The 24,783-nt window shown below is 40.7% G+C and overlaps 1 protein-coding gene across 1 annotated transcript; it reads left to right on the top strand.

Moving 5' to 3' along the window:
• The first annotated feature begins 144 nt into the window (after nt 1-144).
• si:ch211-79k12.1 (uncharacterized protein LOC568891 homolog) lies at nt 145-24,783 on the top strand. Its single transcript, XM_062991893.1, has 7 exons — nt 145-240; nt 7,479-7,600; nt 9,828-10,041; nt 13,070-13,224; nt 16,343-16,487; nt 19,159-19,300; nt 24,054-24,783. Exons 1-7 carry the CDS (start codon nt 183-185, stop codon nt 24,139-24,141), a joined length of 924 nt encoding a protein of 307 aa, XP_062847963.1. The 5' UTR covers nt 145-182; the 3' UTR covers nt 24,142-24,783.

Consider the following 24,783-nt stretch of genomic DNA (forward strand, 5'->3'; position numbering starts at 1 on the left):
GTGTACGACTGTACCCGTCGATTTTGGATTCTCGGGGTTTGTTTATAACCTTCTCGAGTATCACGCGCGTCTCAGAGTCTGAAGCTCCGCCCCCGCTGTTATAAATATAGAGCACAAACATTGCATTGACAGACAGTTGAGATTCAAACGCTGAGAAGGAGAAGAAACGCTGAACATTCAAAATGAAAGGCTGCATTTTGCTCGCCGTGGTTATCCTCGCACTCCTGAGGAGCAGCACTGGTAAATACTCTAGATATAGCTCTAGATATAATATTCTGTGTATAATTCAAGATATATTAAAATTTTTTCCGTTTCGTTTCTGCGTCTCCGAAGTTGAGGCGTTTAGTGGGTTAACTGAAGGTTAAGTTACCGTCTTTCACATTCAACGGTTGCCTTGTTTTGATAAATAGTTTAAAAATACAAAGTTTGCTATATTTTATTATTAACCGAGTATTTGCTTAAAATACTCTAAAATATTATCTACCACTTGACTTGAAAGGAGAAAACACTATAAATGTTATTATAATATATCAACAGTCAAGGTAGGTCAGGACATTAGGGGCATTTCTAGTTCTCTTTCGGAAAGCACCCATGTACAGTAGAATCAGAAATGAAACTGACTGAGTCACGTTGTAGGTGGATTTATCCGCATTCCTCCTAAAACAATAGCAGATAAAAAGTACCGTGGCTTCCCCCAGCTTCTGCTGACCATTTTATATCAGGCCTATAAAAGTGCGCAATCACAAAGCTTCCTCTTGTTTATGAAACAGAGCTGCAGAACTGGATTGTTCACATTTCTCTGTTGGCATATTGAGTGCTTTCAGTTACAGGCGTGCATCAGGATTACATAAACATACAATAATAACATAACCCTTTAAGATCCTGGTTGTCTCCTTGGTTTAACAACTTTTTTTAAGTCTGGAAATGCTTAAACAATCTTTAAAGAGGAACAGTAACGTTTGACTTGTTTACACACACACACACACACACACACACACACACACACACACACACACACATATATATATATATATATATATATATATATATATATAAAACTATATGAAACTATCGATTATTTTTGTTACCGAGTATTCTATCGATTATTCCAGCGAGTAATCGAATAAGAAATACTTTTGCTTTAATAAAGAGCGAAAATAAACACATATAAGATTAAATAAGACATGTCTCTTAAACCAAACTGCACATTTTTTATTCCTTGCATACAGTTTAAAGAAACAGATTTTGAAATGCAAAAACAAATATATCAAAAATAAATCAAATTTTAATTATTTTCAAAATGTATACAGGCAACCTAACACTAAGGCATAAATAATAATAAACAATAATACATAAACATAAGCCTCTAATTTGTGCAACTTTTAGAACTAAACCTTTAATATTTTGTTGGGAGTCTTTGTGAAATAAATATATATATATATATATATATATATATATATGTGTGTGTGTATATATATATATATATATATATATATATATATATATATATATATATATTAACATCATGTTTAAAATGTATACAGGCAACCTAACACTAAGGCATTAATAATAATAATAAACAATAATACATAAACATAAGCCTCTAATTTGTGCAACTTTCAGAACTAAAAGTTTCAGCTACTGCTCACTCATAACATAAACCTTTAATATTTTGTTGGGAGGTTTTGTGGCATACATACAAACCCAAAACGTTTCCTTGGCTTAAACCATTAAAATTATTTTACCATTTGTGAGAAATTTATTTATTCATTTATTAGGATTTTAACATCATGTTTTACACACTTTAGTTACATTCATGACAGGACAGGTAGTTACTCGTTACACAAAATTAATCAGTTCAAGTCATGGAGACACAGTCATGGACAATTCACCTCACTTGCACGTCTTTGGACTGTGGGAGGAAACCGGAGCTCCGGAGGAAACCCACACAGACACGGGAGAACATGCAAACGAGACACAGAAAGAACCCGGAGCGCTCCACCTGGGAATCGAACCCAGGGTCTTCTTGCTGAGGCAACAGTGCTACCCACCGAGCCACTGTGGCTCCCCTAGTTTGTAAGAAAAAAAATGAAAAAAAGTTTAATTTGTGATTGTGATATTTTGCAAGATTTTGCAAAGCCCAATCTATCACATTATGCTGAGAATAAATATGTCTTGATGGCCAGATGTAATTTGAGAATAATAAAAAATAATAATAAATAGATAAACGTAAAAAATATAAATAAAAAAATATATAGTTTGTCCAAGTGAAGGCAGTCTACGATATACATTTGAGTATATACCCTGCTCAGCAATGTAATTGGTCATTTGTAATTGGCAAAGCTCTGGTATTAAACATTGTTTTTAAAATATTGTAAAAATGTCAAATGAGATGGTTTCCCTTTAATTCTCCTAACCAGTCAGGAATGAAGCTTTTTGTAGGACTGTAAAGAAACTACAAACATTGCTAGTATAATTAATTAAAATAATGTTCAATGCTTAGAAAAGTATAAACTCTTATTCCTGACCTGAATACTTGAGTCCATATCCAGTGACAATTCTGGTCTTGTTTGGAAAAGGGCATCATTGTTGGAGTGTTTCTTTCTGAAATCTGACTCCATTAACCTGCTCTTACAATGTCCATTATGGAGAAAATCTTTGGAAAATGAATAATAAAATGTGCTATGTGTATTGAAAGCCCTATAATAGCAAGAAAGGTGATCTGGGCTCAGCATGATGTTATCTGTAAATCTGTATTCTATTTATTACCTAGCATACAAGCCCCCCCCCCCCCCCCCCCCAAAAAAAAAGTATTTAAGGATATATACAGTTTACGTGATTTATAGATACACTTGAAAACAATGATATTTATCACATCTTATTTCCTGCCAGTGTAAAATTTGAGATAGTGTAAGGAACTCAACAAGTTCAAACCCCAGTTCCTATTTTTTTAGGTGTACCAGAGATCTGTACCCCGATCTAAAACTGCTATCACACGTGCCCAAACAAACTGGGATGCTTGTGTAGAAACAGTAGAAATAAGTGTGTTAGTGTGTTAAAATGTTGGTTAAGATATCTTATACACAAAACATTAGCACTGCATGTATGGTCATATTATCTGTTTGACACTGTCTTTTTACACTGATCAGCCATAACATTAAAACCACCTCCTTGTTTCTACACTCACTGTCCATTTTATCAGCTCCACTTACCATATAGAAACACTTTGGGGGTTTTTGTATCTGTTTTTTTGTTTTGTTTTTGTATCTGTTGGTCCTGGATTTTGTAAAGTTGTTTTGAGACAATGTCTATTGTAAAAAGCGCTATATAAATAAAGTTGACTTGACTTGACTTTGTAGTTCTACAATTACTGACTGTAGTCCATCTGTTCCTCTACATACTTTTTTAGCCTGTTCCAATGGTCAGGACCCCCACAGAACCACCACAGAGCAGGTATTATTTGGGTGGTGGATCATTCTCAGCACTGCAGTGACACTGACATGGTGGTGGTGTGTTAGTGTGTGTTGTGCTGGTATGAGTGGATCAGACACAGCAGCACTGCAGATGTAAAGTCAGAGACTGGCTGGATATTTCTGGTTGGTGGACTATTCTCAGTCCAGCAGTGACAAGTGAGGCATTTTAAAACGCCATCAATGCTGCTGTCTTATCCACTCATACCAGCACAACACACACTAACACACCAGCATCATGTCAATGTCACTGCAGTGCTGAGAATGATCCACCACCTAAATAATACCTGCTCTGTAGTGGTCCTGTGGGGGTCCTGACCATTGAAGAACAGCATGAAAGTGGGTAACAAAGTATGTAGAGAAACAGATGGACTACATTCAATAATTGTAGAACTACAAAGTGCTTCTATATGGTAAGTGGAGCTGATAAAATGGACAATGAGTGTAGAAACAAGGAGGTGGTTTTAATGTTATGGCTGTTTGGTGTACGTAAACACTGTACTCAACAATGTGATATTTTAGGCAACAAAAAGCCAACAGCACACATGACTGTGTTCACATACCTCTGGAACCTGTGGTAGGGCATGAATTGTATAAAAAGTACAGGATGTGCTTTTGATTATTTTCTTAAACAATACTAAGGAACAATGCAAAGGACAGACTGGAGTCCTTGATTGACCTTATTCTTAAAGGTTGAAACCTTTTGTGTAGATAAACAATTTAGCTGTTGTATTAAAGGCTGTATGTGTATGGTAGAGGACAAAATCTAGACATTAAACATTTCTGAAAAGTTTACTATCAAGTTAGTTGGCCTACACGTTCACTGGCATGTAGTAAGACCAGAGAAACATTGCTTTGCAGTTATGTACGCTCCAGTTGATCTAGACTATTTGGTGATAACAACATAGACGTCATGTAGATAAGAATTCCCGTCAAACCAACAAGAACTTCCTTCACGCCAACTCAGTGGTCACCTTAAAAGTGTTCAGTGCGCAGCTTAAATTCCAGCATACAAGCAGTACATGTACTCTGAGATACAGAAAAAAACTTGTTTACACAAGTCAGAACGGCTTTTTTATGGATCGGTGTCTGCTTTGTAATGAAAGTAGGAAGCAGGTGAACTCCAATGTTCTTTGCATAACCAGCCAGCTAAACAAAGCAGCGTTCTAAAAAAAGAAATGTCTGATTTGGTTTTGTTTGTTTCGTTTTTCTTATGCACCTGTATTTAATGTAGGACCTAAAGTCATGATGCTGGATGTTTGCTCACAACCTGTGTGCTATAATAGTTCAAATTTTGAAATAGGCATTTTAATATACACACACTCAACTCAAAAGAAGCTTTATTGGCATGACAAATAAGGACATTTGTATTGCCAAAGTTCAGTTACAGAGAAAAATAAAAATAACAATGAGAAAGAACAAATATATACAAAACAGTTACAGGTGCAAAAATATAAAATAGAATAAAATAATAATATATAATACATTACCAGTAATGAGGTAGTAATATAAATTAATGTGTGTGTGCGTGTGTGTGAGACATGGTCACCCACTGTCCCTCACCTGGTGGCAGGTGTGTGTGTATAGAGTGCTGCTAGTGTGCAGCTCTCTCTGTGCTCCCCCAGTAGGTGGGGCAGTTTGTCGGGGTCTGGGAGGGAGTTGAACTTGTTAAATTTGGGGAAGAATTGGGCCCGGATGTGGTGGTACTTGGTACACCGGGTGAGGAAGTGCAGCTCCGTCTCCATTGTACTGAGAGTGCAGTGCTGGCACAGCCTCTCCTCCCGGGGCAGCCGGGACCGGGTGTGTCGCCCCGTCTCCACGGCCAGGTCGTGTGCGCTCAGTCTGTACCTCGTCAAGGTGTTTCTTAATTTAATCTGCTGCACTGTAGTGTCTGTATAGCACTGCATTTTACTATGGACTTTAGTTTCAGTTTCCCAATAATTGTGTACCGTAATTTGGTTCATTCTAATTGGGTTTGCAGATTTTTAGGTTTTTATTGAGGCTTTATTGTGTTAGTGTGTGTTAGTGGTGTATCGGTGCAGTGACTCAGGACACACACTTACTCATGCTTTGGCCAGTTTAATGTATAGTTAAGTAAAATATATTCCTCTGTTTTAAAAACATAAGCCCAGAATAATCTCATTTTGATCTGAGCAGTCTGGTAAAGAATGTAAAGTAGGGGATAAATAGTAGTGCGGTAAATTAGATGTCACTAGTGATGAATAATGCATCTGCTATATTTCTTTATTGCCTAGTAATAAATGGACTGCTTTGTAAAATACTTATAATTTACTCCTTTTTTTCCTTGTCAGTGTTTAATGTACTTTTTAAATTAATCCTGTTTTGTACTTTGTATTATGCTGTTTGCTTTATGCTTTGTTTGATGAAAGGCCATTCTTCCTATACTAAGGCAGTGAAACTGACAGCTGGAAGAATCATAAAGGATTAATTGCAAAGCACAATGAAACAGACAAAACGAATAAATGACTGCACAAAGCGGCCAACTCGCAGATGCATTATTCAGTATTCATTATGACTCCTGGAATTATTAACTTGCCTTGTTCTTACTCGCTTGCATGAGTGTTCATGTGTATTTAAACAAAAATCCTTAATCATCTTGCACACTGGAGTGTAGTTAGAAAACTACAGGTCAAATTAACACACCTGAGGTGTTGTTTTAAACCTTAGGGTGTCTACTTTTTAATCAGTATAGCTATTTGCTTTCATTACAATAAGTCTACAAATATTTTGGTATTAATGAAGCATTTTTCATCAATTTTCATCAACCACTTTATTCTGGGTAGGTTTGCAGAGGGCCTGGTTTCACTGGACGCAAGGCAGGAATACCCTGGACAGGGACAGGGATCTATCACAGGGCTTCAAATACCCACCCCCCACCCACCTGGCTGGCAGATAGCACTTAGCGGTGATGGACTTGCATACTAGACCTCTGCACCATCCGTACACCATTAGTATTAGTGAGAATGTTTGTTTTCCTTTAACCACAGCTTTTGTCAATGTAGACATCATATATCAGTTACGATTGATTATAATTGATCACTAAAATAGTCAAATAAACTAAATTTAAAACCTGTAACTTGTATAGACTTACAGTATAAATGTTTTTTTATATTTCCTTTCATTTTTATCAACTGCTTTATTCTGGTTATGGTCATGGCGGGCAGCACGGTGGCTAAGTGGGTAGCACTGTCGCCTCCCAGCAAGAAGGTCCTGGGTTTGATCCCCGGGTGGTCCGGGTCCTCTCTGTGTGGGGTTTGCATGTTCTGCCCGTGTTTATGTGGGTTTACTCCGGGTGCTCCGGTTTCCTCCCACAGTCCAGACATGCATGTGAGGTGAATTGGAGATACAAAATTGTCCATGACTGTGTTTGATATAACTTTGTGAACTGGTAAATCTTGTGTAATGAGTAACTACCGTTTCTGTCATGGATGTAACCGAAAAATCCTAATAAAACAAAACAAACATGGTCATGGCAGGTCCTGGGTTCAAAGCAGAACCCCCCCCCCACACACACCTTTCTGACCCAGGCAACAAAAGCAATGCATCTTACTCTCTCTGGGGTTTACAAGATGTAACATAAAGCCTCCACAAGGGGGCATTTGTGTACAAGTTTATTTAATTATTATTATTTTTTCTCTATGACTGATTTTTTCCGGCTTAAGTCCCACCTAAGGGTTGCGACCCAGGGCTTAAAAACCCTGCGGTAATAGACCTCTGCTTCACCTGAGCACTGATTACATTTATTATATTTTTTGATGCTATATTTTCATGATTGAACACTTAGGTGTACTCAGGTATTTGAGTACTCTTGTCCATTACCATTAACTAGACATTTGTTATTAGGCTATTACACACTTAGCTAGTAATTAATTTTTTTCAGAATATGTTACTGTCTGTAATATGTTTAGGGAAACCCTTTTAAAGTTAATGCTATTATAAAACCTTTCACCTGTATTTCATGTTTATGTACCTGTGTGTGTTTTGCAGGCTCTCTGATTGTAAAGGGGCCGGCTGAGCCAATCCTGGAGGGGCAGAGCGTGACTCTGGAATGTCTTGACTCGGAATTGGAATACAACATGAGCTCAGTGCACTTCGAGAAGATGTCAAGGGTACGATCGGTTTATGCAGTAGTGATGGAACACATCTATTAGAGCGTCCTTTAATGTGCATTTACCTTCAAATGTCAGAGAAAGTATAAAGTGCTAGAATGGAGACCTGAGCACCTTAATGAACCTGAGCACTCAGCAACACAGTGCTGAACAGCTGCGTCGCTCAGATATCTCTCTTATGTTTTATGAGTCTATTTGCCTGGGTAATTGTACAAGCCTGGTAGTCAGGTCTCTGCTATACAATTCTAATAAGGAAACGAACCAAAATCAGCAGCTTGAGTTTTTGTTATTAAGGAAATTCAGCCTGGGTGAAAGCCAGGGAGCATTTTGTGTTTTACAGGGCTACAGGGGGCGTTTATCCGTTTGTTTTGATTAACACATCACTGCAGTCTGTCTGTGGAGGATTCATGGCATCTGCCACTGCACAAGACACAGTGCCTGGTGCAATCGAAACCCGATGTTTATTGTTTATTGAGATGTATGCGCAATAAGGGTGTCAAACAGATGGTTCCTTTTTAATAAGCTTGATCATTAGAGTCACACAAAAAGTACTGTTATTTTTCCTGATATGAAATTATGATGATTTATAAACTTTTTTACTGCGTTTTATTGCAATGTTGTAGCTGTTAGTAAAACACCCTTAGCCACAATTGTTTAATGATTAATATGACCAAATACTGAACATAACCAGAGTCTAACATCCTGGAGTTCACTCACGAGTTCTAAACTTTTTTGGGAGCATTCCCCCATGTATTTTTCAGTCTACTGCATTGCTGTACAGGATGTCATTGATTACACATTTAGACAAATGTACAAGTTTGTGCAGCCATTGAAACACATAAAGCCAATTAAACAATGGGCCATACGTTATAAAAGACTTCATTTCTTTCAAACGAACCAAAACATAGTGACCTGACAAAAAACATAATTGGACACATACCATTATTCCGGATGCACTTCACATAGCTAAAAAAACTCCTAAATGAAGTAAATATCCTTTATAATATATTTTTAATATCAAGTTGCTATACACCGATCAACCATAACATTAAAACCACCTGCTTGTTTCTACACTCACTGTCTATTTCATCAGCTACACTTACTATATAGAAGCACTTTGTAGTTCTACAATTTCTGACTGTAGACTGTCTGTTTCCCTGCATGCTTTGTTAGCCCGCTTTCATGCTGTTCTTCAATGGTCAGGACCACTACAGAGTAGGTATTATTTGGGTGGTGGATCATTTTAAGCACTGCAGTGACAATGACATGGTGGTGGTGTGTTAGTGTGTGTTGTGCTGGTATGAGTGGATCAAACACAGCTCACTGTCCACTCTATTAGACACTCCTTCCTAGTTGGTCCACCTTGTAGATGTAAAGTCAGACACGATCGCTCATCTAGTGCTGCTGTTTGAGTTGGTCATTTTCTAGACCTTCATCAGTGGTCACAGGACGCTGCCCCTGATATTTTTGGTTGGTGGACTATTCTCAGTCCAGCAGTGACAGTGAGATGTTTAAAAACTCCATCAGCACTGCTGTGTCTTATCCACCAGTACAAGACACCAACACACCACCACCATGTCAGTGTGTCACTGCAGTGCTGAGAATGATCCAACACCCAAATAATACCTACTGTGTAGTGGTCCTGTGGGGGTCCTGACAACTGAAGAACAGCATGAAAGGGGGCTAACAAAGCATGCAGAGAAACAGATGGACTACAGTCAGTAATTGTAGAACTACAAAGTGCTTCTATATGGTAAGTGGAGCTGATAAAATGGACAGTGAGTGTAGAAACAAGGAGGTGGTTTTAATGTTATGGCTGATCAGTGTATAATGAAAGTAACAACTTTTATGTATGTAATTTCCTTGACATTCCATGACAAACATATATTGCTATGATTTGAAATCATTATAAAAACAAATGTGCACTGGTAAAATGTCATTGTATTAATTATTACAGGGAAAGTAAAGATGTAGAAAATGAAAAAACATAGTTGTTAAAACAATTGGATAAGCATCTGAAAAGCATTGAGACAGGCTGTCGCCCTGCCAGTCACAAGAATAATACGATCTGTTGCTGTAGTCTACCTTGTAACCAGTAGATCCCAAAATCTAGCTTTTGCTCTTTTATTAATACTTATTAAGAGAATTTATGTCACGATAACAAGTACCAGATAATTTTAGCATGAATTCCTGATAGAAAATGATGTGTTTTTTTCTTATCCTGCAGCATTTCATGGCATGGCATAGCCTGGAAGGAAACGGTTATGAATATTACTACCGACGCTGTTTCATGTATGACATGGACATAAACAGGGAAGATGGACGTCTGCGCCTCACAATCCCAAGAGTCCATAGCTGGACTGCTGGAATGTTCCGCTGCGTGGCTGACAACACCACCGATGCAGACAATTCGTCAGAGCCATATGAAGTAGTGTTTCACTGTGAGTGTTCATTTTTGTTCTGTCTGACATCTGTTTTACAATACAATCATCAATGTGATAGCAAACTTTAGTCAAGCTTTAACGTGTTCATTTTTAAGCAAGGGCTTACCAGAACCAACTAAATCCTAACAAAGAATTTGGACTCATGTCATGGGCACATGGGGTGGCACATCTGTCTAACATGCTAACACACCACTGCAGAGTGTTCGAACTCTCCAGTTTGAACCTGGCTGGGAACCCATTTAAACACAATTGGCCGTGTTTGAGGGAGTAAAGGTCAAACAGGGTCTCTCCAACTGGTCTGGACTAATGCAGGAGTGGGGTAAGGGAGGCACTTGGAGCTTAGCTTGGCTCTCCACTACACAATATGACTCTGTGTGGGAACCCAACCATGGCAGGTGATAAGATGCGTCCGCAGATGGGACACCCGTCGGAGGGGCTGTGTGGTGATCCGGCTGTCTTTGATCAGATCGGGGGTTGCGTAGGCTGTAGCAGATTCACAATGGGGAACTGGAAACGACTACATTGGGAGAATAATCTGATTCAGGTTGGCAGAAAGTGACACGTAATTACAGTACAGTGCACGCTGATCTAACTGACAAGACAATAGTGGAGATGCTGACGTGAGATATTGTCTTATTTTGGAAAATGTAGTTCCCGTGATTTAAGTTCAATGCAGCATTTTAAATCTGGGTTGTAAGAGCAATGGCGAAGAAAAAATTTGTTGTTCTCTGTTCTGACAAGATGACAGAACCAAGCTTGATATTAAGTGGTTGTTAGGCTGCGCCTTTGAATGATTAGAAAGTAGTGCCTGATCAGAAAAAATAGCACACTGCAGTAAATGAGATGAACAGCAGAATAGGTCAGTACTCACATGTGTAAATAACCATTACACATTTTAATATGGTGGGTCAAGTCTGTACAGACCAGCTTTATTATTACTATTGATTTGGTCTCAGCACTGCTTTGCTGGAAGACCAGGATCTTACTGTGCTCTATTGCCCAAAGGATGTAAACATTCTTTTAATTACTGTATTAAGTTTAGCTGTTAAATCCCAGCAAGACAGAGCTGATACTTATTCCTGGATATTAATCTCCATCCCAAGACTGAGTCATCTCTCTCGATGACTTTCAGATCCAACCATTTGACAAGGCACGAAGCCTTGGTGTTGTCCTTCTCTCCTCATGTAGCCAACATGACAAGATCAGGCCATTTCTCTCCATGGAAGCCACTCAGATTCTTGTCCAGCCACTTGTAATCTCTCGGCTGGACTACTACAACTCCCTCCTGGCAGGTGCTCCCATGTTCACTATTAAACCCTTGCAACTCGTTTAAAATGCATCTGCTCGCCGTGTTGATTGCAACCAGGTCATCTTGTCTGGCATCAGTGTCTGACCTCACAAACACTTTATAAAGAATGAGCACAAATTTACCAAACAACCTTTTCAAACGAGTATAGGCTGTTATAGTCACAAAAGTGTCAGGCAACTCTATATCAATATCAGTGCCCATGGTTTTGGTATGGGACATTCCAAGTCCTGGTCTGGTGTCTATGTACTTTTCATAATATAGTGATTGCCTGGTAAGAGATCTTGATTCAAAATGATTCAGTGACATACTATTGGGTATCCCAACAGTAAATAACTCTAATGTAACCACTGTCAGGTTGCCACTGTTGGGCCATTGAGCAAGGCCCTTAACCCTCAATTGCTCAGACTGTATTCTGTAAGAGTATATAGGCATTTGATATTTTCTGTTGCGCCAAAGCTACCATCCAAGCACGTTCGGGCCACCAGTCATGGGTCATTGAGCAGATTAAATAAGTGTGCCTATTCACTTTGCTCTCCCCCTTTAGTTCCTTATTAGTCATTTCCACTTGCAACTCACAAGCGGCCCACATTTCACCTTCCAATCTGAAAGGTTAATGACCTGCACATGCTTACTTTAGATGTGAATTAAAGCACTGCATGTAGAACTGCAGGCCATCACTGGATAGCATAGCTTTGTTTTGATTGATATCAAGTAATGTCATTCCTCTCACCCGTGACTCTTGATCATTGGCAACATATTCATGATAGATAAAAGGTTTATACTGCAGCCCTTAGGAGTTCCTTTTAATTGGTTAATTAATCATTTGTAATCGACACAGAATGAACTGAACTAATCAATGTCAGCTTGGCCAGTGAGACTAAGAAAGCTGCATTCTACCACTGTAAAGAGGTTATCTGACTTGGACTACAGTCTATTGCCTGTGCTAGGATGCATTTGGCTATATTTACAGTGGATTCAGAAAGTATTCAGACCCCTTGAGTTTGCACATTTTACTTTGTTGATTATAAATGGATCTAATTGCCATAAATCCTCATCTAATCACCTACAAATAGATGAAGTGAAAAGATGTATTTAGTTTAAAAATCAAAACCTAAGCACTGGAGTCTATCCATTGCAATTTAAATAAATTACTCATAGCATAGAAAGGTACACACCTGGGTCTGCAGGGGGCAACAGTTTACATTGTGTTCTCAGGATAGAAAACATTAAGTCCAAGGAACTGTCTGTGGATCTTGGTGATCAAATTATAGCAAGGCATAGAAAATATGTAACAATGTCTAAGGATTTGAGTGTTTTCTGTTCCTCAGTGGCCTCAATAATAGTCAAATGGAAGAAACTTGGCACAACCTTAACCCCCACCCTTTTAAGAGTTGGTCATTTGGCCAAATTGGACAACAGGCCAAAACAACACAAAAGAAAAAGCCCAGAATGAAACCCCCCCAAACATCTATGGAGAGAACTGAAGATGGCAGTTTACAGATGTGTACCATCCAATCTTACAGAGCTTGAAAGGATCTGTAATGAAAAATGAGATAACCTGCCCAAATTCAGTTGTTGAACATGGGTGATGCTGTGTGGACTAATGGGCAAAATGGCAAGAGAAGTCTACAATGCAGTAGTGTGCAAAAAGACAAGGGGTTTGAATACTTTCTGAATCCACATTATACATGTGACATTCATTTTTGTCTTTCTCAGATATGAAAGACCTTACTGTGCGCCAAGCTGGTCTTGCCAAGGCCGCCAACTACTTCACCTCGCTGGAGGAATTGAATGTTCAGCTAGGGGATGATGTGGAGCTGGACTGCTCTGCCTCTTCCTCTGAGGATCCTCAGTACTTCTGGGTCAAGGAGGTAAAACTGACACAGAATCTAGGCACACAGTAATGTTTAATGGGGTAGTTAGTGCGTGTATATGACAGATGACTACACCAGTCAGTGCAAACATTTTGTTACCTGTTTTTCATATAAGCAGTTATTGGAAATGTGTTGTTTAAGTAATGTTATATTAATGTATTAATTTATTAGGATTTTAACGTCATGTTTTTACACACTTTGGTTTAATTAATGACAGGACAGGTAATATCTGTTAAAGACTTCAATGTTAAACACAGTCATGGACAATTTTGTATCTCCAATTCACCTCACTTGCATGTCTTTGGACTATGGGAGGAAACCCTAGCTTCCGGAAGAAACCCACACAGACCCGGGGAGAACATGCAAACTCAACACAGAAAGGACCCAGACTGCTCCACCTGGGAATCAAACCCAGAAGTTTCGTACTGTGAGGCGACAGTGCTACCCACTGTGCCACCGTGCCACCCGTTTAAGTAATGACTAAATATAATACAGAGACTGCAAGTGATCAAAAGATTAGTTGAGCCTTACATAAGATAAACATTCATTCATTTATTCATTGTCTGTTTTACCACCACTTTATCCTGTTCAAGGTCGCAGTGGGTCAGATTCACTGGGCGTAAGGCAGGAAACACCCCCGACAAGTCACCACTTCATCACAGGGCAAACACATATACACACACAAGTATACCTAGGGATACTTTAGTATCTCCAGTTAATCATGTCTTTGGACTGTGGGTACTGAGAAAACCCATGCAGACCCGAGGGAGAACATGCAAACTCCACACAGAAAGAACCTGGACCCAGGACTTTCTTGCTGTGAGGCAACAGTGGTACCAACTGCACCATCATGCCACCCTAGGATGAACATGTATACAATATACACAATAAATAAGGGTTGTAAAGAAAATGAGCACACAGTCTAGGGCAAGCCGTAGCCTAGTGGTTAAGGTACTGGACTAGTAATCAGAAGGTTGTTGGTTCAAGCCCCACCACTGTCACACCATTGCTGCTGTTGGGCCCTTGAGCAAGGCCCTTAACCCTCAATTGCTCAAACTGTATACTGTTATGTAAGTCGCTTTGGATAAAGGCGTCTGCTAAATGTCGAAAATGTAAATGTGTTACTCTCATCACATTGTGTGAGTAAAATATGTCACACTGTCTACTGACTACTATAAAAAAAACACTAGTTCCATACCTGGTAAATTTGGGATGTATTTAGATCCACAGTCTTATTTAAATGTATAAAGACCTGGGGTAAGTTCGGGCGGCAGGGTGACGGCATGGGTCCAGGGTTGGATTCCCAGGTGGAGCGGTCCGGGTCCTTTCTGTATGGAGTTTGCACGTTCTCCCCGTGTCTGTGTGGATTTCCTCCGGGAGCTCCGGTTTACTCCCACAATCCAAAAACATGCAAGTGAGGTGCATGTCTTTTGTCCATGACTGTGAACTTGAACTTATGAATCTTGTGTAACCAGTAATTACCTGTCCTGTCATGAATGTAACCAAAGTGTGTTAAAACATGACGTTAAAATCCTAATAGAATAAATAAACAAAAATAAGTTATCACTGAGCAATAACCGCTTGCATATTTAATACTAAATTAGACATTTAAAGCCTTAAATGCTCTTGCTGGCTTTCTAAAGACGGGTATCTCATCCCAACCACTTTGCTCAGCAAACACAGGACTTACTCATCTGATGGATGATGTTTTTCTTGTTTCGTCCCTAATAAACTAAAGCACCATTAATAAGTGGCCTTTAATAACACCATTTATGAGAATAGGGATGTCCCGATCACGCGTTTTTGTTCCCGATCATTAATTTTGATCCCGATCTGATACCGAGTCTCAAACCGATACTTGTATTTTGTAGATATTGTCTAGATTAGAACTGGATAATACTGTTCACACAGTGCACACTTCAAGTACATTACAGTTATTCAAATTAATCAAATGTATATGTTTAACAACTGAATAGCTCTGCTGTGCTGTAGGAAAAAATTGCCTGCATCCAAGCTATTGCTTAGTGTTCTTTTATTTTTACAAAATAAAAGTAAACAAACTTAGTGCAGCATTGTAGTAGTAAAACTAGAACACTCAAAATGTTGTGATGTTTTCTGTTTTTTTTTGAGGAAAATCAGCATCTCTGCCGTGTTAGTGGACAGCCGGTTCCTCTTCTCATCATATAATAATAAACTCGCTGTATTCGACCATGTGTTAATTTTTTAGGTGCCGTATCAAATTGGTAGATCGTTTGGTTAAATTATATCTAGTTTGTTTATGAGCCACTGTACTTGTAGGCGTTTTGTAACTAAGCCAATCAGAGTGCCGGAGTGATCCTTGACTCACACACCATATAAATAGTAAAATTCTACAGTAATGAACTAAGCTCTGCTACTACCGCCTCGTGAAACGCTCACATTGCAGACATCACACTTCACTGTTGGACTCTCCGTTTACGACACCTGCCGATACAGTAAAGCCGATACCGATCAGTTAAAAAATGCCTTGATCGGGCCCGACTCCGATCTTTGAGATCTGATCGGGACATCCCTAATAGAGAATTACAACAGATGAATAATATTATTAGTGTGAGAATAAACAGTAGAAAATCAGCATTTTTATTCTAGTTGATATACTGGGAATTAGTTCAATGAGTTGAACTTTATTTGGCAAGCATTAGAAATTCCTTTCTTGCCAGAATCATTTGTCTGTGACATTGGCCTCAATTTTTAACTGGCAAACCCTTTCTGTTCTGTAGTTATTTTAGTCCTTTAAGTTTATTTTTCCTTTCACTATTATTTGTTTTAACAAGACACTGCAGTACAGAGACAATTATCAAGCTTAATTACTATCTCTTTTGTTTCTGTGCTGGAGGACTTGGCTTTTTTCCTAGCCTGGATGGTTTGAGCTAATTTCACAATGCCTTTCAGAAAACACGTATGGACATCTGTTTGGGATTGGGACATCTGTCACAGTCTTTTGTGTGTGTTTTTTCCCTAATTATGCCACCATGTTTCCTGTCAGGCTTTTCTTTGCCATTTCTTCTTTTCACAATTTTCTTTACAAATCAGCCCCCTCCCCAGCCTAACTCACTCCTCTCCTGTGTTTCTGCAGGGAGAAACCTGGATGGTGCCCTCCAGTAAGCTGAAGCTGTTTCAAGTGAGGGATCTGGACAGTGGAGCATACACCTGCACGGCTCAGCACCCCACCGTGAGCTCCCTCAGCAAGAAGCGCACCGTCAAAATCACTGTGCTGCCGGGTAAGACATACCTGCAGGGGGCACCACAGGGCTGCTGAACACCAAGTATCAAGCACTTGCTCTTTAAGATTGAGTGTATAAGACGTGTACATTATATGAACAAATATTCGTGGACACCTTACCTTATGTTTGCTGTACATTTCATTCCAGAATCATAGCATTGATATAGAGTCTCCACTTTCTCTGGCCATTAAGTTACAAAATGATTAGTGAGAAGTCACTAATCAGGTACTGATCTAGCTGGAGAGGGTCTGTTTCTTATTCCACGTTCAATCCCTGTGTTCAGTGGGGACAGGTTAGGACTCTGTACAGGCAATTGGAGTTTTTATTACATTTTCATTTAAACTTGTCAGATCATATCTTTATGGTCATTACTGCTAGAACAGAAATGAGTCTTCCCTAAACTGTTGCTACAAAATTGGACGTATTTAACTAATTTTATATTTATTATGTTACATCCCTCAAATGTGTCTAAAACACCTGAATCTTTTACTTAGGGGCGTGTCTATGTATTTTTGGCCATATAGTGTTTGTCTGTGTATATATATATATATATATAAAACACATTTTGTTGTTATCTGTAAGTCTTTTTAAACTCACTTACTCACTCAATTTCTTAACCGCTTATCCATTTGAGTCGCGGTTGTGCTGAAGCCTATCCCAGCTTTTCAATGGGTGCAAGGCACACAGTAACATCCTGGACAAGGCGCCAGTCCATCGCAGGGCAGACACACATACACACACACATCCATTCACCTATAAGGCAATTCAGTATCTCCAATTAACCTGACTGCATGTTTTTGGACTGTGGGAGAAAACTGGAGCTCTCAGACGAAACCCACGCAGACACGGGGAGAACATGCAAACTCCGCACAGAAAGGACCTGGACCGCCCCGTCTGGGGTTAGAACCCAGGACCTTCTTGCTGTGAGGTGACAGTGCTACCCACCGTGCCACCCCTTTCTAAACTTAAGAAGTTATTATTTGGTATCTATTCAAAAATGTTAAAGAACAAGATGTTCCTTGATGAATATACGAGGGATCTTCAAAAAGTTTCCACACTGAGAGACTGAGAGTGAGCTTATAGTCCTGATTTAGCGCCATCTGATTTCCACCTTTTTGGACCGCTCAAAGAAGCTTTTAGGAAGAAGATTTTCATGTGATGATGATGTGAACGCAGCGGTGCATCAGTGGCTACACGCTCAACCAAAAACCTTTTATGCTGATGGCATTAAAAAGTTGGTACGACGCTGAGAAACATGCATCAGAAGGTGACTATGTAGAAGAGTGATGTAATTTGTTTTTGAAATTCCTAACAAATAGAGTTAGAAAAGTGCGGAAACTTTTTGAAGAACCCCCGTAGTTGCATCATCATCTGAAAAAAACACCTTTTTTTCTTGCTGAGCTAAAGCTCCATTCAGATTGAATTAGTTTAGCAGGGGGGTGTCTGTAATATGATTTTTACAAGTGAGCTCAGCAATAAAACTTTTGTTCAGACAGTAGAAGAATGACTAAAGAAGAATCAAGTTTCTTTGATTTGTTTTGTTTACGAAGTTAAACTGTAGAGCAGCAATGAAGCCTAGTCAATCTCCTTCAGTTAGGCAAAGACAATAGTGCCTGTTTGGACACTCAGACAAGTCGATAGCACTGCCTGGGATGTGAAAACCAGAGCTGTGCGGGGTTAGCGCATTAGACTGCTGCACCACCCAAGCAGTTGTGTATTTTACACCGATCAGCCATAACATTAAAACCACCTTCTTGTTTCTACACTCAGTGTCTATTTTATCAGCTCCACTTACCATATAGAAACACTTTGTAGTTCTACAATTACTGACTGTAGTCCATCTATTTCTCTGCATGCTTTTTTAACCTGCTTTAACCCTGTTCTTTAATGGTCAGGACCCCCATAGAACCACCACAGAGCAGGTATTATTTGGGTGGTGGATCATTCTCAGCACTGCAGTGACAATGACATGGTGGTGGTGTGTTAGTGTGTGTTGTGCTGATATGAGTGGATCAGACACAGCAGCGCTGCTGGAGTTTTTAAATATTGTGTCCACTCACTGTCCACTCTATTAGACACTCCTACCTAGTTGGTCCACCTTGTAGACGTAAAGTCAGAGACGATTGCTCATCTATTGCTGCTGTTTGAGTTGGTCATCTTCTAGACCTTCATCAGTGGTCACAGGACGCTGCCCACGGGGCGCTGTTGACTGGATGTTTTTAGTTGATGGACTATTCTCAGTCCAGCAGTGACAGTGAGGTGTTTAAAAACTCCCATCAGCGCTGCTGTGTCTTATCCACTCATACCAGCACAACACACACTAACACACCACCACCATGTCAGTATCACTGCAGTGCTGAGAATGATCCACCACCCAAATAATACCGGCTCTGTGGTGGTTCTGGGAGAGTCCTGACCATTGAAGAACAGCATGAAAGGGGGCTAACAAAGCATGCAGAGAAACAGATGGACTACAGTCAGTAATTGTTGATCTACAAAGTGCTTCTACATGGCAGGTGGAGCTGATAAAATGGACAGTGAGTGTAGAAACAAGGAGGTGGTTTTAATGTTATGGCCGAGTGGTGTATTTCTACTACATGTTTTAAGACATTAAACAACAAGGTAAATGCAAGCAACTAAACCTTTACCTTGTGTTTGTCGTTTACAGAGGAGGCCGCATGGTATGAATCAACAAATGGACGCATCTATCTCATGGCCTCTGCAGCAGGCGTGGCTCTTCTGATCATCATCGTCTCCATGACCGCCTTCTTGTGCCGCCGGGCCAGACAGACCAAGAGCAAGGGACCCATGTACGTAGCACACACCAGCCTTACACACAGTTTACACCTCGGTGACAAATGACCAATTTCCCTGTTTATGTTGGGTGATAATTCAAGCCATATTCGTACATATACGCACAGTTTTGTTTACTGGAAGTGTACTAATATAATATTTATAGCACTGTTACTATATAAATAATGATTGGTTAGTGGATTGAAAACAATCCTCTAATTACGGAACAACATCAGTAAGTGTGAAGCACTTCTTTTGAATGCAGCTATTAAACAGTCTGAGGCTCATAAATGTCAGGGTGGTGAGTGCCTCGTTACAGAGAGGTGCCAAGTGTCACCCCACACCTGAAATAATAGGTGATGAAACCAGTTCAGAGAGAACTAAACTGACTCTGCTGCAGCCCAGAGAGCGCGACTCGATAATAAAAAAGACAGACCATTATGGGAGCACTACCACTGCTTTTCACTCACATGATTTCCAGAAAACAAAGTGCACTTGGGTGCAACTTTGACAGCTATTAAGTGTGCCGGCGAGTTACAACCCAAACATTCACCAGCTGTGGCTGACCAACCCAGAAAGCCACCACGCCACCTTTTGGAAAACTTGGAACTGAAGGATGCCTGTGGCAGCTGTAGACGTTTAAGAGTAAACCGAGCTAAACGACGCTAGCAAGAGAGCTAGCAGATAGGGGCACGGAGTATGTCAGGGATTCAGAAGACTCAGGCTGCGTCCGAAATCGCATACTTAAACAGTACGTACTAAATTGGAGGTAGTGCGCACTGCTCGGCCGGTAAAGCAGTCGCTCTTTCAGTATGCAAGTGTGGAGTATGCACGCAACCTCAGACGTACTACGCCCACCATCCTATTTTAACTATTTTAAAATCTCCACAAAGCTACTCATAACATCATTCAGGAATGTACTTAATCATAACATTTAAAATTTTTGCTTTACGCCTTTGCTGCTCCAGTTGAATTCTTCTTCTTGTTCCTCAGCCTTTGTCCCGTTTTTCGGTTACGTGCTCGGCATTTCCGGCTTCTTCCCGTCAGGGGTCGCCGGCGGGATTTGGCATAGTTTTTACGTCGGCTGCCCTTCCTGACACAACCCTCCCTATTTACCCGGGCCTGGGACCGGCACTACAATGCACTGGTTTGTGCATCTAGCGGCTAGGTAACTATAGGACAATTCAGTGTCTCCAATTAGCCTGATGGCATGTTTTTGGACTGTGGGAGGAAACCGGAGCACCCGGAGGAAACCCACGCAGAAGGTCCTGAGTTCGATCCCTAGGCGGGGCGGTCCGGGTCCTTTCTGTGTGGAGTTTGCATGTTCTCCCCGTGTCTGTGTGGGTTTCCTCTGGGAGCTCCGGTTTCCTCCCACAGTCCAAAAAACATGCAGTCAGGTTTATTGGAGACACTGAATTGCCTTATAGGTGAATGGGTGTGTGTCTGACATGCGATGGACTGGCGCCCCGTCCAGGGTGTTATTGTGTGCCTTGTGCCCATTGAAAAGCTGGGATAGGCTCCAGCACCAACCCCCATGATCCTAACTGGATAAGCGGTTTAGAAAGTGAGTGAGCGAGTTATCAGACCGCAAGTGTGCTGTGTTTGCACACTCAAAAATGGCCCCCCATGCAGAAGGTCATCTGGGTACTATTCGCGTACTGTTTAATGAATACTACGTATTCCGACACACTACCCACTCTCGCGTACTGCTTTCGCATACTATTCAGTATGGAAGTATGCGATTTCGGACGCAGACTCAGCCTTGAGTTGAGCTAATTCAACTTTAGGCGCCACCAGTGAGAGGAATTGCTTATAGACAAAATAGACAAAACGCTGCACAGGCATGGTGAAACCAACCTAAAATTTTGCATCACATTATGATTTGGCCCAGCGACTAGTGAGCTGTGAAATGTGAAAACCAGGCTTGCATATTAGGTAGCAAGTTTCTTCATCCTGGAATCACTTGTCGTGGCTTTGTAGCTCTTTGATAAGATTTAATGCATCCCTAGATTAACGAAACAATAAAATTTCACTAAGCCACTTTATTCTGTTGCCGGGTTTTTAATCTCCCCACGTCTCTAAATGACGACACTGCTTAGCATCCCTGTATGAACTAAAATACATTTCATACAAGCAGTCAATACTGTGGATTGATTTCAAGCCTGGCGCTCAGTGGCACAGCCAGCAGAAAGCACTCCTGCCGTGCATTATAGGAAAGGCTTAAAATACTGTGGTAAGCTGCAATGTGTGTCAGGCATTGTGGTGAACGAAGCACAAAAGACTTAGAAAGAGTCTTTAAGTCTTAATTACAGTGTTCTTCTCAGCTCTGAGACATTCTAGATGATTTTGTGTTCTTACTTACACAGTATGGCCTGAAGCATGTAGACATCTGACCATCTCATTCCAAAATCATGGTCAATAATATGGGGTTGCCACCATGTCCCCTCACTGTGGCAATAAGACCCAGAAGAGCATTTGTGTTATCGAGCACTGATGTCTGTGGTGGGTCGCGAGCCAAAAAACCTGGGTCGCAGAGAAAAATAATAATAATAATTAAATAAACTTGTAGCTCGGTGGGTAGCACTGTCGCCTCACAGCAAAAAGGTCCTGGGTTCGATCCCCAGGCCGGGTCCGGGTCCTTTCTGTGCGGCGTTTGCATGTTCTCCCCGTGTCTGCGTGGGTTTCCTCCTGGAGCTCCGGTTTCCTCCCACAGTCCAAAAACATGCAGTCAGGTTAATTGGAGACACTGAATTGCCCTATAGGTGAATGGGTGTGTGTGTGTATGTGTGTCTGCCCTGCGATGGACTGGCGCCCTGTCCAGGGTGTTACTGTGTGCCTTGCGCCCATTGAAAAGCTGGGATAGGCTCCAGCACCCCCCCCCCCCCCCCCCGCGCGACCCTAATTGGATAAGCGGTTAAGAAAGAAAGTAAGTGAGAGTATGTGAATGCCCCCTTGTGGAGGCTTTATGTTACATCTTAAAAACCACAGTGAGTGGTTTGTGTCTGGGTCACGTAAAAAATCATGGACAAACTTTGGGTCGCTTGAATAAAAGTTTGCAAAACCCTGGTCTAAAGGATGTCTTTATAAGCCCTGCATTGTGTACACGGGCACAGAGATGCTGAAACGGAAATAGCTTAGAAGTGTATATTTTATTTGATATAATTGATTTTAGGTGCTTGGGTGGCGTAGCTTTAAACTTTGCCAGCCCTCTACTGCTCAAATCCAAGGTTTGATTCCCCAGTAGTGCTATCAGCTGGTCAGGCGTCTAGATACAGACATGATTGCTTTGTGTGTGTGTGTGTGTGTGTGTGTGTGTGTTGGGGGCGAGGGCAAGGCGTTTGCATCCAGGGTGTGTGTTACTGCATTGCGCCCAGTGGTTCTGTGGAATACAGACATGACTGGTTATATCTGAGGTGTAGGGATGGCCGGGCCTTTTGATGGAGCCACCACCACCCTGTCCAGGATAAAGCAGTGGGAAATAAATGATGCTTTATGGATATAAGAATATAAGAATGCATATAAGAATACATTTTATACACCAGTTAGCAATGGGTGTGGCTGAAACACTCAAACTTAGTAATAATGAAGGGTGTGCATAAATGCATTCATACACGGATCAACCCTTACATTTAAACCACCTCCTTGTTTCTACACTCACTGTCCATTTTATCATCTCTACCTACCATATAGAAGCACTTTGTAGTTCTACAATTACTGACTGTAGTCCATCTGTTTCTCTACATGCTTTGTAAGCCCCTTTTCATGCTGTTCTTCAATGGCCAGGACCCCCACAGAGCAGGTATTATTTAGGTGGTGGATCATTCTCAGCACTGCAGTGGACACTGTCATGGTGGTGGTGTGTTAGTGTGTGTTGTGCTGGTATGAGGGGATCAGACACAGCAGCGCTGCTAGAGTTTTTAAACACCTCACTGTCCCTGCTGAACTGAGAATAGTCCACCAACCAAAAATTTATCCAGTCAACAGCGCCCCGTGGGCAGCGTCCTGTGACCACTGATGAGGATCTCAAAGATGACCAACTCAAACAGCAGCAATAGATGAGCGATCGTCTCTGACTTCACATCTACAAGGTGGACCAACTAGGTAGGAGTGTCTAATAGAGCGGACAGTGAGTGGACACGGTATTTAAAAACTCCAGCAGCGCTGCTGTGTCTGATCCACTCATACCAGCACAACACACACTAACACACCACCACCATGTCAGTGTCACTGCAGTGCTGAGAATGATCCACCACCTAAATAATACCTACTCTGTGGGGGTGCTGACCATTATAGAACAGCATGAAAGGGGGCAAACAAAGCATGCAGAGAAACAGATGGACTACAGTCAGTAATTGTAGAACTACAAAGTGCCTCTATATGGTAATTGGAGCTGATAAAATGGACAGTGAGTGTAGAAACAAGGAGGTTGTTTTAATGTTATGGCTGATCGGTGCTTAGATAAATGAAATTCACCTGGATTAAAAAGCTTGCATTGCAGTCTTACATAGTGTGAAGATTGATCTAATTCCATCATTCATTCTTCCTCTTTCATGCGCTGTTCGGTTGAGGAGCAGCATGGTGCATGTCTGTTCCTCTCACATTTCACACCTGCTGTGCTGTCCAGAAGGACCAGTCCTATCTGCGCCTCTGTCAATAACCTGCTTGGTTATATTTTTCTTTGTTTCTTTTTACATCTTTTGTTTTCCAAAAGTGCCTCATTTTCCCGTCCAGCTCAGTGCTTATCACTTAGTATTGTTATTCTGTCTTTAGTGATGACCACTCTCAGAAGAAGCCCATCTACAGGAACAGCGTGGAATCCCTCACCTCAACTGCCGGAGACAATCAGCCGCTGGTGTAATGAGGGAGATTGATGGAGGAGAGGAGTAAGTGGAGGAAAGGGAGCGTCGAGGGTGAGGAGAGACAGAGACTGCCAGATTGGATAAGAGATAGTTTTGTTTGCCAGCGAAACTCCGACCGTGAATGGAATTGACGGCGGTATGAAAAGTGTGCGTCTGTGTTTGTGTGTATGAGTGTGTGTGTGTGTTTGTGTGTGCACAAAAAGATAGGCAGACATGATTGTTTCATGGTAATGGTTCCATTCCAGCAGGTTTGGCAGCAGAACTCCTTGACAAAAGGTGTGCAATTTTCTCTATATTGATTTCACAAGCTAACAAAATTGAGATTCACTCTTGTTGTCAAAATTTGAGACTGTGCTTTCTGACTATACTGGTGTGAGCTTTAAATTTTAGGTTTTTTTAAGCTAGTCATTCTGGCAGCCTTGAGTTATAAACAACATTCCAAGCACTTTTGCGTCTTTACTTGTTAATCATTCTGGGATTGTTATTATATACACTTTTTAAATGAATTGTTTGAGATTACTTGACAGTACCTTAAGATTATATTAAATTCTACTGAAGCACTTTAAATCGTTTTTTCACTGGGTTTATTCCTTCTTTTGTACATTTAAAAAATAATTAAACTGCTTTTAAAACATTAGAAA

The sequence above is a fragment of the Trichomycterus rosablanca genome, chromosome 3 (genome assembly GCF_030014385.1).
Source record: "Trichomycterus rosablanca isolate fTriRos1 chromosome 3, fTriRos1.hap1, whole genome shotgun sequence".
In the NCBI taxonomy this organism is placed as follows: Eukaryota; Metazoa; Chordata; class Actinopteri; order Siluriformes; family Trichomycteridae; genus Trichomycterus; species Trichomycterus rosablanca.

Coding starts and splice junctions, on each gene's coding strand:
- si:ch211-79k12.1 (XM_062991893.1), top strand. CDS start 183: ATGAAAGGCTGCATTTTGCTCGCCGTGGTTATCCTCGCACTCCTGAGG. Junction 7,601..9,827: donor ACTTCGAGAAGATGTCAAGG/GTACGATCGGTT, acceptor CTTATCCTGCAG/CATTTCATGGCATGGCATAG. Junction 19,301..24,053: donor ACCAAGAGCAAGGGACCCAT/GTACGTAGCACA, acceptor TTCTGTCTTTAG/TGATGACCACTCTCAGAAGA.